Raw genomic sequence first — 14,497 nt, 5'->3', positions numbered from 1 at the left:
ATATGTATTGTTGAAATTTATTTTTGGTATAATTTAAAGATTAGAAAAAATATTTGGGCTATTACATGTTTATATTTATTTTATTTATTGCTTTTTGTTAATGAAATATAAGTGTATAAGTGTATAGATATAAATCAAAATCAAAGTATGTTTCGAACATGCATATAATTTACTTCTGTATAAATTGTATGCTTAGAGTATTTTGTGTGGCACAGGAGGCAGTGGTCTGGCATTGTGAGTAATTTGAATGCTGTCTGATAAATGATGTGATCTTTGTTCTGTTTCCTCTCTCAACAAATTGTTGGCATTATTTGTTGCTTTTGAAAAACATCTGGCTGAAATTGTTGATTCATTTGGGTAGTTAAAGTTTCCTTCTATGTTCCTCTTATCTGTCATATTCACCTGCCCAACATGTGGCTTGAAGAATTGTGGAATCAGATGATCTGAAAACAACAAACAAATCTCAATAATATAATCACATGCTATTCATATATAGATAATACATTTTAAAAAGTTAAACTTTCTTTATAATTATCAAGTGTTTATTTACCTGTCATCTCTTCTGTATGTCCTGTGCCTACTTCACTCCAACCACGTCCACTATCAGCATGAGAAGACAATGTAGATGTCCATGTTGGACAATAAGGAGTCACCAATGTGTTCTTATTGCCGTTTTGAAGCACAGGTGTCATCTGCATTGGAATGAGTGTTTATCTTTTAATAAGCAACCGTATATAAAACATGCCAACAAGATTAATAAACTCAAATGAGAAAAATAACTTCATTTGCTAAAAAGAAATTGTATTTTGGTTCAATTTTCAAATATTACATCAATTTCATCTTAACGATATCACGAGTTCAAATAGAACGTTTATCCAATAACTATCATTAAATTATTCAAGTCTTCATCTCCATAACAAACAGAAATTTAAATGAAAACTATCACTAATATTAGTTGTCAAAGAATTCAAAATCAATAATGCACAACTAAACCAAATAGATTTACAACTGGAATGTACAAGTGAAAATCATCCAATAATCCTTTATAAACTGATGAAAATAAGAAAAAATGCTGCAGAGGACACAAAATACCATAATGTTGATATTATTGTGATATCTGATAAAATAGCTTTGATAACTGCAGAAAGCTCAAGAAACAGAAGAAATATATAGATCATCATGAACAAGCATAGTTGCAAGTATTATATTAATTACATGTATATAGATAACCAACTACTAAATTCTTTGTTTAAGTTGCAAAGATGTCTATCACGTTCATCTTACATAAAAATATATTTTATAAAATACAGAAATATTTGACAAAACTTTGAAAGTTTATTGTTATTTCATGGCTGTAAAGACTGAACAATTAAAACAAGTTTTTAATACTGATTTGCATTTCCAGTTAAATTTATAGCAGCTACATAGTATCCTGACTTTGTCATCTGATAAATATTTTTTTTTAAATTTATATCATTAAAACATAGTTTCTTTTTGACAAAAATATTAATTAGGATTATTAACATAGGTTACAAAATAAGTATTGTAATAAAAAACAAGATAGATTACAAATATATTGTCAACTAAATGTAGGTGTATATTATTTGAATTATTTGGACTACTATTCTTATCTTGGTTGTTATATTCTCAATGTTTTGGATAATGTTTTCTATCGCAAGTATATTTTCAAATTTGGGAATCTGGATCATATTTGGAACTAAGTGCTTTATTTAATCCATGAGAGTAGAAAATATCCATTCTGTTAGCCATGGTCAGGTGGAAGTTTTGTTATTCTCAGTTATTATTGATTGTACCTATTTACAATGCCTCCCCACGGGACAGAGTTAGACACCAGGGTGGTTTTTTAACGTGAAACATACTTTTACCCAATTATGAATGACAAATTGAAAATAATCTGGTTCCAGGGATTAAATTGAATAATCCAAATAATAAAACTCACCTACAACATCCTGAAATATAAAATCAAGTGCCTAAACTTCATTTCCAGATCAATATAAACAAACATTTATATGCTATGACATAAAACCAACAATGTCTGATGATATAAAATTATTTTTGATATACTACGAAATAATGGGAATTATATTCCAATCTTAAAACCATGTTTGACCAAATGATAACGATCAGTTAATAAAAACATTTCATTTTTATTTTCGGAAATTGTTTAAGCAAATTTATGATGTAATGGAGTATAAATAAAATTATGAATAATTTATTGTAACATTTAAGCATAAATTGCTTCTTAACTAAAACTCATCAATAAAACCGAACGCTTTTTAAAGATGCAACAGATAAAAGAAAATACAGAACTTAAACTGACTAGGAATATCTCTTTTTCTCTTTTCTATATTAATAAAATGGAAACGATTTTGCCTGTATAACTTTCAACATTATAGGAAAATAAAAGAGCACTTCCTATGCACAACTTTTATGCTCACCACTTATAGTTACTACTAAAGCATGTTCTTAGGCAACAATAAGTACTGTTTAATAATAATTATTTTTTATTCTAGTTGGTGTACTCTGTCAAATACGTAATCCTACTGAGAGAGTAGCAAGGCCTTTCACCCTGATGAAATTCAGTCCTCTCCTGTAACCCAAAAGCACCACTTACTTTTATTCCAAGGTTAACCTTCACATCTAGCCAATTTATTATTAGACTTTCTACATATTAATATTTACTACACAATACACTGCACTTACATATTCATTTAACAAACATTCCCTTATTCTTAATGGGTTGATAGAATAACAGAATAGTACATAACTATCAATTCAAAATACTTGCATGTAAGTATTCTTCAGAATAGGGGATCATAAAAACAAGTAACTCAACTTGCACTTATATGGACAGCTTCACTTGCCAATAACTTGAAAACAGTATATGTTAGTTACACATATTGTGATATTTACTTCACATCCTCATAACATTGAACAAAGAATACATTTCTTTACTAATAAACATAAAATAAACTGCAAACAAGTTCTCACATTAAATTTTATACCACTGACAGATTTCAATCCGAATTTGTTTTCTATTCTTTTTTAAATGTGCAGAATACAGACCATGCTATTTTTCTACATAGGATTTTCAAGTTATATTCAGTTACTATATCTTTTATTTATTAATTTGTAAGGTGAAAGTACACAATAGTGACAACACGTTCACCTTCCCCATGTTAACAATGGGTTTCTAAATAATAACGCTATTATTTCAGCATGGTAAATATTCAGCGTGATTACCTTCTGTTTTCTTTGTCCAACAAAAATCTATTAAAATTTTCATATATTTAATAAAACAAAACAAATGAAATTGGAAAGACTCTTGGAAACAAAAATCTTTTCAAATATTTAGTATTGCTTCAAAGCAAATGAAATCTATTTTTCTTCATTTAAATAAAACATTGTGACACGTTTTATCTGACACATTCGGATTTATATTGAACTAGCGAGGGGTACCCGGCGTTGCCCAGGTGTTGGGCGGGGGGTGGGGGGGGGTGTAAAAAAAAAAAGTAAGTATGAGGATCGAGCCTGAGCCGTTGAGGCAAAGTTGTAAATTAAAGTGTGAAAAAAAAAGTGCGATGTTAACCATTGCCCCACCGTGAGATGCTAACGGAAACACGTTTGAATTTATTTAATTAGTTGGATTTAGCAGGTGCCTGTTTTAAATGAGGTCAAGTTTTGACTGCGGGATAGTATTCATTTACTGCTGAACGCTTTTTTTTTCCCCGAAGATGTTATAGGAAAAAGACTAACCCACATGCGGCGAGCGACAAATATTGAATATTTATCTTCCTGAAATTGAGCAAATTAAATAGACAGGCGAGCTTCGTTGTTAACTGTGAGATATTACGATTTGTATGTGATATAAAAAGTTTTAAAAAGTTGTGACCGATCGACCGCTTCCCTGAAAGAAGCCTTTTGTAGACACACAGAAAAAGCGAACACACATACATACATACATTTTCGCTTTTATATTTATAGAAGATATTCTTTTGGAACATTAAACAATATAATTTGGAACAGAATAAGGAGGGAGGTGCTAACTAGATCAACTTTTTTCCAACTAAACCTAAACTTAGCGTTAATTTACAGTTAGAGTTGAAAAGAACATTCTGGTTCAAATTCTGTAGAAGTAACCTTTTTCCATTATAATCTTAAACTACATGTAGATACATGTAGTATGGGTAAAAAAAATTACTTTCAATTAAATTAAAATAATATTAGCATAACTACTCACAATTCCGGGGGGAAACTGGATGGTCCCCTCCCTCTTTATATTTTGTTTAAAGCTATTTTATAATGCCCCGAAAGAATATTTGTTACAAATTAGAAAGTTTTAGATAAAAAAGTGTTACATTACTTTATTTGAAAGAATATAGTATTAATTAATACTATTTTAGGCAGCATCATAGTAACCAACGATTGAAACTGAATTTCAATTTAATTTTCAAGATTTTAAAAAGTAAATTGAATTTTATTCAATGGTTTAAAAACTTGCAATTTCCTTTCAAATTTCAAAGAGTCACAAAATAATTGATTTTTTTCAACTATTAGCAGAATATGAAAATGGCTGACTTATTCATGCATTTAATCTTGTGATTGTATTTTAATTTACTACTTTTTATTAATATTATAATTGGAACAGATAACCAAGTTCTTAGAACGAACGCTTGGAAAAGTTGGTTTTATTTGCATTAAAACTACAGTACATTTGGGGGGGGGGCACCCTCATTTAAAACTATATTCTTGCAAAAACAGTTTTAAAATCTTTTTTTTTTCTTTACAAAGAGGTCACCACTTATCAAGGCCCAGAAGCTACTCGAGGATTAATGTATGTATGATAGTCACTGGGACAATAGCGTAGTAATCATTAGTAGTGGAAATTTGGTATAATTAAATTATTTAAGAGGATGGTTCAACATTGGACTTGAAGACACAGTATTGCAGTCAGCTTGAAAGCAGACCAGTGGAACAGCTAGGAAAGAAGCTTTCATGGAATCCAGATTTAGGTTTAGGCACGAATAGAGGGGGAAATTATTGATAATGGTTTTGGTTAAACGAGTGGTTTTATAAAAAAATTGGCAAGGGAGAACCATCAATTGGAGCTCAGATGAGCACCTGCATGAAAATAATGATAGAGCAGAGACAAGCTTGCAATCTCTCTTCTATGGGAAAGAGGTTGCAGAGAAGGACATCACTTACAAGGTTACAAAGTCTATCGAGGCAGGATAGGGGACTCTGAGCAGCTCATACCCAGATGTAGCAACAGTACTTCATCCTAGGATGTACTTGGCTCTTATACAGGTAGAGGATTGCATTGGTAGTGAGATATATTTTCAATCGATATTTATTTCATAATTGCACAATTTTTCTTACTGTGCCAAAATTGTCCTTTTTTTCTTTCCCTATTTCCCAAGCACAATCAGAACCTAAATATTCCTGATAAACAATGTCTCCTTTGTGAAAAAAATATGGAAAACAAACAACTATTAGTTTCAGCATTTCTCAATGCTTCTTCATTAATATTTTTTATGCCTTTGTGTGTGTAGAGGGGGGGCTCTTTTTTTTACAGAAAGTTTGTGTGCCGGCATTTTCATTTTTACTCAGCAAATTTCTTTTTTAAGCATTTCTACTACACATATAGGTGATGGGAAGTACTATTTCAGTTTTTTTTAATTTATCTTATTGGGGGGGGGGACATTTCATAAATTACTGATGATGAGATACTTTCAAAGCACACCATAGAATTTACTCCTATATGTAACATTATGTAATTTAATATAGGTTAATATTATCATCATAATTTTTGAACCATTCAAAAGAAGAAACCTAAAATAAACTGCCAATAATTTAAAGAAAATTTCCATCATACAAAAATAATGAAAATACAAGTCTAAAATTATGTTGATATTTTCGACAGCTTAAAACTATATTCTTATGTAGTGACCACTTTTAATGTGCAGACATACTTGTGTTTGAAAAATCTATCAAAAATCAACTAATGGTCAGATTTTCACGAATTCTTCAATATTTATTCAATTTTGGATTAATTTATATGTACAATGCTGTTTTCAAAAAATATATGAGGAGAATTTTTTGTTTGTACATGATAACACCCATATTTCATTTGATGAAATCTAAACAAAATATATTATAATCCTGTTACATTAATTTTTTTATGTTTACCATTAATTTAAAGAAAATTTCCATCATATACTTAAAAATGCAAATAAATTCAAGATCATTATGTTTTGAAACAAAGAAAAATCTCATTAATATATACTATAAACTGTTGAATTGCAATGAAAAAACATTCTAGAAAATAATTAATTTTTAAAAAATTAAAATGATTTAAATTCCATTTTTCCAAAACGTTCAATTTTAACCATAGAATTTTGAGTAAACGTCTTCTTTTTTTATTTTTCTGTACTTCCATTATTTATATTTAACATCAGGTATATACATATATAAAAATGCCAATAAACAGCTTTGTAAAGTACACACAAAATCATGACATCATTTATTCTATAGTGCGCAATGGATGATGACTTCATAAAAATAAATACATATTCATTCAAACAGAATACTTAATTATATATATATTTTTTTAGTTAGTATCCTGGGCAACGCAAGGAAATGGGAGCTACTACTCAGGTATAAATTAGCCTTTTGTAACAGTAATTTTAGTGAAAACACGGAAACATAAATTAAATAATTTTTCACAGATATTGTAACAAAATCAAATATGTTAGAACATAATACATTGACTCAATGGAATAATTTCACAAATTGATCGACAAATGAAATTAAAAAAATTTAGATAAATATTCATTATCAACTTCTATTTAGTATGGCTTGGTTATATTAGTTTAATTATATCCTAGATTTTGGGAAATGCTGAGGAATATGGTAATGAAAAAAACGAATGCATAAGATACATATAATAAAAACAAACAATATTTAAGCAATATATATTTGAAAAGTCAACAGAAGTAATATTTCTATGCTTACCTGAGAGTTGATGTTAACAGAATTGTTTGGTCTGATGACTGGTGATTGGTTGATGAATCTGGGATATGACTCCCTTCTGTTGGCTGCCATCTCCTCAGCACTCCTACCAAAGTTTGGATCATTTATCATTGTAGTAGGAACATCTGGCCAAGAGCTCCCTCGATAAGAAGATGACATCAAATGTCTTTGTTCACTCACATATCTATTAGAAACATCATCTCCATCTACACTTGCAGCATTACAACAGCGAAGCACGCAGATCGAGATTGAAGCCGTAACAATGATAGTCACCATCACAGCCAATAACGTAATTATAATCACCATATTAAGATGCACCTTCTCTTCAGACTCACCATTTTGCAGCACACCATTTACTCTTTCCAAAGAAGAAGAAGAGCTCTTGTTTTTCAATAGCAGACTCAAAAAGATTGTAGTTGTGGCTGATAAAACTGGCATACCACTATCCTTCACTACAAACTCCAGTTCATATGAGCCGGCATCTTGTTTGGTAAGGGCACCCGTAGAAGACAACAAACCACTGTAATGGTCAATCGTGAACAACTGTTTCTCATTGCCTGCACTTATTTCATATTTCAGAAATGCATTCTCTTGACTGTCACTGTCATGTGCCCTCACAACTGTCACGTTCTTGCTTTCATCAGCAAAATACACAACTTCCACATTGTGTGGATTAACACTGGGAAATGTAAAATATGGACTGTTATCATTTTCATCTTCAACCTCAACAATCACATCCACTGTATTATTCAGTGATGGCATTCCATTGTCTTTCACCAAAACCTCAAACTTATAAACATCTTGTAATTCATGGTCCAATGATTCACTTGTTGAAATAAAACCATCTTTTGTGATCACAAAAGGCAGCAGCAGTACCTCTTCACTTTTATGCTTATTTCTTTGCAGAGAAAACATCAGTTCCCCTCCAGCTCCCAAGTCCGGATCAGATGCATTGATTGAGCCGACATCAATGTCAGCCTTCTGGTTCTCATTGATACGGAATTTGTATCTTGCTTTACTAAATTTCGGCTTCACATCATTCACATCCATCACTTTAATTGAAAACTTACTCTCACTATGGCGCGGTGGGAATCCCATATCTTCACAGCTGATTGTGATGTCATGATTTTCCTCTGTCTCTCTATCCAATGGGTCTTTCAGAATCACTTGGTATTTGTTCAATCCTTGACTTTTCAGTTTAAACTTATCATGATGGAGATCACATATAACTTCTCCATTCTGACCAGCATCATGGTCAGTGACTTTCACATATGCAATAAAACTGCCCACTTCAATGTCTTCAGAAATTGATGTAGAGTTTTCTGTAGATGAAGATGAGAAAAAGTTCACATCTATTTTAGGTGCATTGTTTTGTTGATTGATCACATTCACTTGGACCATAGCCAATGCACTTAAAGAAGGATTTCCTCCATCCTTAGCTTGAATGTATAAATTATATACTAACTTTTGTCCTGATGGTATTTTGTTTTTTATGAATATTTCTCCAGTAGATCTAGTAATTTTGAAGAATTGTTTATCTGATGCTGTTGTCTTCGAATCGAAACTATATGTAATGTTACTATTTTGCCCTAAATCTAAATCTGTTGCTGATAATGTAATTATAGGAATTGTTTCATCATGATCTTGTGCAACAGAAACATTGTAAATATTATGTGAAAAGAAAGGTGCATTATCATTGATATCACTTACTGAGATATTAATATCTAAAATACTTTGTTTCGGTGGTGATCCTCCATCTTTTGCAATGACTTGAATCAGGTAAGAATCTTTGGATTCTCTATCCAATCTTTCATCCAATATGATGCTTAAATCTGATTTGCCAGCAAAGTTTTTAGTCACAGATAAAGAAAAAGGATCTTTTGAATCAGTTTTAATAAGCTCATAATTTATTTGGGAATAACTTGTACTCAAGTCTTTGTCTCTTGCACTTGGCAGTGATTTTGTCAATCCAATTCCATCCCCTTCGTTAAATTCAAAATAAAGTTTTTTGTTAGGAAATTCTGGCTGATGATCATTAATGTCTTTTATTATAACTTTGATCTCTAAAAGTTTTATAAAAGATTTGTCTTTCCTTACAGCAACATCAATCATTTTGAAACATTCTGTATTCAAAATACAGAGAGACTCTGCATCTAATATTTGTGCTGTATAAAGCTTTCCTGAATTCTTGGCAACACGAAATAGTTGCAAGCCTCCTTTTTTGTGTTGTGTGAATGTAATGTGTTTATAATTTTTTAGAAGAATACTATCCATGACATTAGAGTCTGTAGCAATATTGCCGATGTATGTGCCAGGACTTTGTTCTTCTTCCACATTGTAGAGGAGGTCAGCACACAAACAGGTAGGGAAAACAATGAGTTGAATATATAGTATTGGTGGCATTTCAAGGTAAAATCTGTATATAAAAAAGAAAAATGTTCATTTTAATTTTAAACAATTTTATTAACAAAATATCTTATTTCTAGAAAGAAAATCAAGTTGTAGTCAGTTGTCTTAGCTCTAAAATATCTCTGTATAATCACAATTTCCTGATATAACAATTTCTAAAGTTCTTTTTATCCTTTATTGCCTTACCTCCCCATGAGAACAGTTTAACACAAGGTCGGTTTTTAATGTTGGCAAATTCCAGCCTTCACCCAAAATGAGCTGGAGCAAAAATAAAAACTGCCTTAGTCTAAAAGAGCTTCTCCTTTATTGACCAAGGACAGAGGAGTAGCAAATACAACACTACATTCAGTTGAATATCCTATTCTAGGTATAGTTATAAAAGAAACATTTTTCTTGAAGCAGGTAACAAAAACATTGAAACCGTTTAGCCTTGAGTATTGTCAATTATATGAGCAAAGGATTGTTTGACAGTTAAAGCTGTTGCACTTAGAGTTATATTGCAGTGATAATATACTTTGGATAAGCGAATATTTTCCTTAGTAAGGTTCAGAAGCAATAATAGCATAAATAACTACTAATTAGATTATGAATACCATGTTCCATTGTCATGATAGAGAATCTGGAAAGAGTATATAGCAGAAAATACTTGAATATCTACACTTAAATACCACATGCCTAACTTTGTAAGGGTTTGATGTGAGTCACATAATACTACATTTTTCTTTCTAACAAACATTGGAGACAAATATGTCCGGTTGACAAGAAAGTTCTTGTGGTTTTTAACTTTTATATTCAGATGAACATTTCTCGGCTCAAGCAAAAATACATTGATTAAAATAAGCACCATCAGAATCAACACACTTTTGACGACATAAAACAAATGTATTTATGCCTTATAATAAAAATCTTGCGTTCTGGTGACGATGAAGTCATTGAAGGCGTTTTTTATATTGCTTATGTTTTAGAAGGCTTTTTCACACAGAAAGTTGTTGAGATGCTTGAAAAAGTGGTAGTTGGTAAGTGAGAGGTCTGGACAGAATAGTGGACGAGACAGAGTTTCATAGCCCAATTTGTTCAATTTCTGTAGAGTTGATTTAGCAACATGAGGTTGGGCATTGTCATGGAGGAAAATTGGGCCTTGTCTGTTGACTAATGCTGGGTGTTGTTGTCAAAGTTTCTGATGTATTTCATCCATTTGTTGACAATAATTTTCCACCATAATGGTTTAATCTGCATTCAAAAAACTGTAATGGATAAGACTGGTCAGAGACCATCAAACAGTCAGCATGACCTTCTTTTGGTACAACTCTGGCTTCGGGAAGTGTAGTAGAGTTTCGTTGGCATCTAACCACTGAGCTGAGCATCGCCAGTTGTCATAAAGAACCCACTTTTCAGCACAAGTCACAACTTGGTCAAGAAGTGGGTTGTTTTTGTTGTGTAAAAGAAGGAAAGATGACACTTCATAATGGCTTTTCTTTTTGTTGTCATTCAATTTGTGAATCACCCATTTATCAAGTGGTTGGAAATCGTATACATTACATCTAATTCATAAGCAAGTTCTTCAACAGTTGTGTGTGGATTGGCTTTGACTAAGGTTCTTAATTGATCATTGTCAACATCCGATGACCAACCACTAGGTTCCATTCAGATATAAATCATCTTCAAGACTCTTGTTGCTGTCACAAAATTTCTTAAACCACCATTGTGCTGTGCGTTCATTAGTGGTTCTTGGGCCAAACACTTCATTGATATCGCAAAAGCAGTTTTTTGGCATAGCTTGAATTGAAATAAGAAAATTGTGCAAATTTGCTTTTTTTCCATTTTGTATTCAACGTTCTGAAAAGAAGATATAAAACAATTGTAATTTAAACTATTAGATAGAGTGAAAAACTCTCTTCAAAATGATATATAAAGTAAAGGTATTATCATGAAAACTCATTTGAAAATACATCATTTGAACTCCAAATTAAAAATTCCACAAGAACCTTCTTGTCAACCTAATAGCTATACTCAACATAATTCTCTTCTTGACCTAAACAACAGGTCACATTTTCATATCCTTGAGAATTATGTGCCTGTCTGCCTTATAAACACTCCACATATCCATTCATATATATGTTTTTACTTGCATTTCTTAGCAATATGTCTAAAACCAATGCTAATATTGAAATAGTCTATGGTCTTTTTCTTATGAATGAAGCTGAAATAAATTTATCATAAAGTATTCAATACTAGCTTTACCTACCTAATATTGCCCGGCAGTTTTTTTTACTTTCATTTTTGTTTTGCTTTTATTTTTAATCACATAAATACTTTCGATTTTGTTTTTAATTCCTAAATTTATAAATTATAAGCTAAAAAGCCACAAGTACCATATGAGAAAGCAGGGAGAGGGAGTGAGGGGGATGGTGAGAGAGATGATTACCTGACAAATTTAGAGAAGGAGAAACTGGTTCTATAATGTCAGCCTTGTATACAAGCAAAAGGTAAAAGAGAATAAATGAAGATCAAGATCAAATTTTCTAGATTTGATTTTAGTTTATGCTATTGTATTTTTATACAATAAATATTTGATTAATAATAAATAATAATGATTTAACGTGTATTTATCAAAGTTATGCTAAGTTGGTGGAAAAATACATACGCACATGATATCTGATAATCTGATAATTTTATTCATATAGATTATGACTCCTTTACTCGTGAAGATGCATGATTCATTTGTTTCTTATATGTGAATAAAATGTTTTAACAGAAAAGAAATTGTATTGTTCAGTAATATTGAAAATATAAGATCTATTTTTGTGTTATTTTATAAATGATATCATGTATACAAATAATTGAACACAAGTTACTATTTTATCCAAATCTTTGGGAGCAGGTAGGTTCATATCTTTCTCAACTATATAAATTACCAGAATAGACATACTTGGACTTGAACTCTGCATAGCTTTTTCTGTAGAATATTAAAAAATGTTATCACAACTAATATACAAATGTATTACTTAATAGTATTGCATAAATACTCTCATAAAAATAATTTATAAGAATGTCTGAAAAGAATAATTTTATGAATTTTTCATCTATTCAATTTGCAGAGCATTATCTGTTTTTAAAAGTGATAAGGTTTCATATGTGTATTTTTTTTAATAATATGAATAAAGTTTTCAAAACTTGAATATATAATGTTATAAGAATTTATTTTCTGACTTAAATATAAAAGATATATTTTACTACATATTTTGTAGTTGCTCTTCTTTTTTCAAAGTTAAAAATAATATTAATGAGTTATTTTCTACAGAGTTATTTCCCTTACTTTTATTTCCCTTATTTCTGATCTAAGTTTCAACTCAGAGATTTTTTTTTTAGTTTTAAGTGACTTATTTCATTGTTTTTCCTTAAAGATATAAAAAAAATTGCGATCTTGAAAAAATAAAGTTCATGAAAATTTTTCAAAACTATTCATTGATCAGAAAATATCAGTATGAATATATTTAACTGTAAATACAACATAAATCTTATATGTTAAAAATAAATGCGGAGAGAGACAATCTTTTGATGAATTGTTTTGTCAAAAATAATAAGAAAATTGATAGTTTCATTGGAACATGTTATATTTTTTAATGGGTACTGTAAATTCTATTAGTTTATTTTGTCAAATAAAAACTATATTACGAACACATTAAACTATATACAAAAAAAACATACAATAATATTTGAAAATTTTGTTTTTTTCTTTTACAATAATCTAATAAAATATAAATACAAAACTTCCATACCAAAGAACATTGAAATAATGAGTAGGATTTCATATATGAATTTAATAAAGACCTTATTAAATATGATCCATATGAATATATATAAATTTCTACTAAAATACATTGAGGAAAATGTTCATGTGTACAAAATCTACACATTTGTAACCTTTTAAAATGGCTAAAGTCGTTTAATATAAATACTCCTATTTCAGTTGATAGTTTTAGACACAGGTTTAAATAACAAAATATACAAAGTCAAATATAAATGTATTGCATTCAGATTCTATGTAACATACATAATTTCTGTTAACAAAAATATTTTTATGATTTTTTTTCTTCTTCTTTATGCCGTTTAGTGATTTGTAAGAAGAATCGTCATTTCCTTCAAATTTTACTTTGTCTACATAAAACTTATCTGAATTAACAATTCTTAATCAAGTTTAAATTAAAACAATCAACTTACCTCATTTTTGTAATCTTCCAAATATAAGTGAATCACAGCCAATTCATAACCTCTTTCTATGCTGACTGACTTTTTTATAATGACAGAACAAAGACTCTGTTCCTGTGTGCATATGTGTCTATGAGTGTGTGTGTGTGTGTGCAATTTATTGTCCTCATAAGTATAATGTGTGAGTAATGGCTGATTCTCTCGTAAACGAGAGAATGTAATGAAAATTAAATTCTATTATTTTTTAGTTTATTAAGATGCATTCAGTTATTAAGTTAAATAAAAACTGTACACTGACATTTTACAAAATAAGTGACATATTTCAATACTTTTCCCATCATGCAATTTCTGAAATAACCCTATTCATCCATTTATCATCTTCTTTTTTCCTTCCTTCCAGGGAACCAAGTTTTCTCTTCAAAATAAAGAATTCATGATAAAATATCTGTCATGTACCCTATTTAGAAGTTAAAATTCAATTATTTTTAATATTGTTCCTATAATTATAAATAAATAATTATAATTAAATATTACTTTAATTCTTTTTATTTAATTTTTAGAAAACGTTTTCATTAATGATTTAAAAATTATGCTCTGTTTGAAATATTAATTCTTTAAAAATAGTGAAGATATTAATAGTACGGGGTATTTTTAATCCTATTTATTTATTTATTTTTGGTATCATAAAATTATCAAAACATTATATTTATTCGACATATTGTTTGGAAATTTCAATATTTATTTAATTATAGTATAACAGAAAAAAATTCAGATATATAGAAAATATTAATAGGTTATACGTTAACAACTTGGAGATAAAAAATCT

The 14,497-nt window shown here is 29.8% G+C and overlaps 1 protein-coding gene across 1 annotated transcript; it reads right to left on the bottom strand.

The window, feature by feature from the left end:
- Positions 1 to 60: 60 nt before the first annotated feature.
- LOC145242029 (protocadherin beta-15-like) lies at positions 61 to 14,092 on the bottom strand. The gene is made up of 4 exons (XM_080104923.1): positions 13,684 to 14,092; positions 7,036 to 9,469; positions 551 to 692; positions 61 to 443 (listed from the first exon to the last, which is right to left on the bottom strand). Exons 1-4 carry the CDS (start codon positions 13,686 to 13,688, stop codon positions 193 to 195), a joined length of 2,832 nt encoding a protein of 943 aa, XP_079961049.1. The 5' UTR covers positions 13,689 to 14,092; the 3' UTR covers positions 61 to 192.
- Between the last annotated feature and the right edge of the window lie 405 nt (positions 14,093 to 14,497).

Source organism: Euprymna scolopes, chromosome 21, assembly GCF_053919585.1.
Source record: "Euprymna scolopes isolate OS-2025 chromosome 21, ASM5391958v1, whole genome shotgun sequence".
Classification (NCBI taxonomy): domain Eukaryota; kingdom Metazoa; phylum Mollusca; class Cephalopoda; order Sepiida; family Sepiolidae; genus Euprymna; species Euprymna scolopes.
The sequence above is the reverse complement of the archived record's forward strand: the minus strand, read 5'-3'. Positions and strand labels throughout refer to the sequence as shown.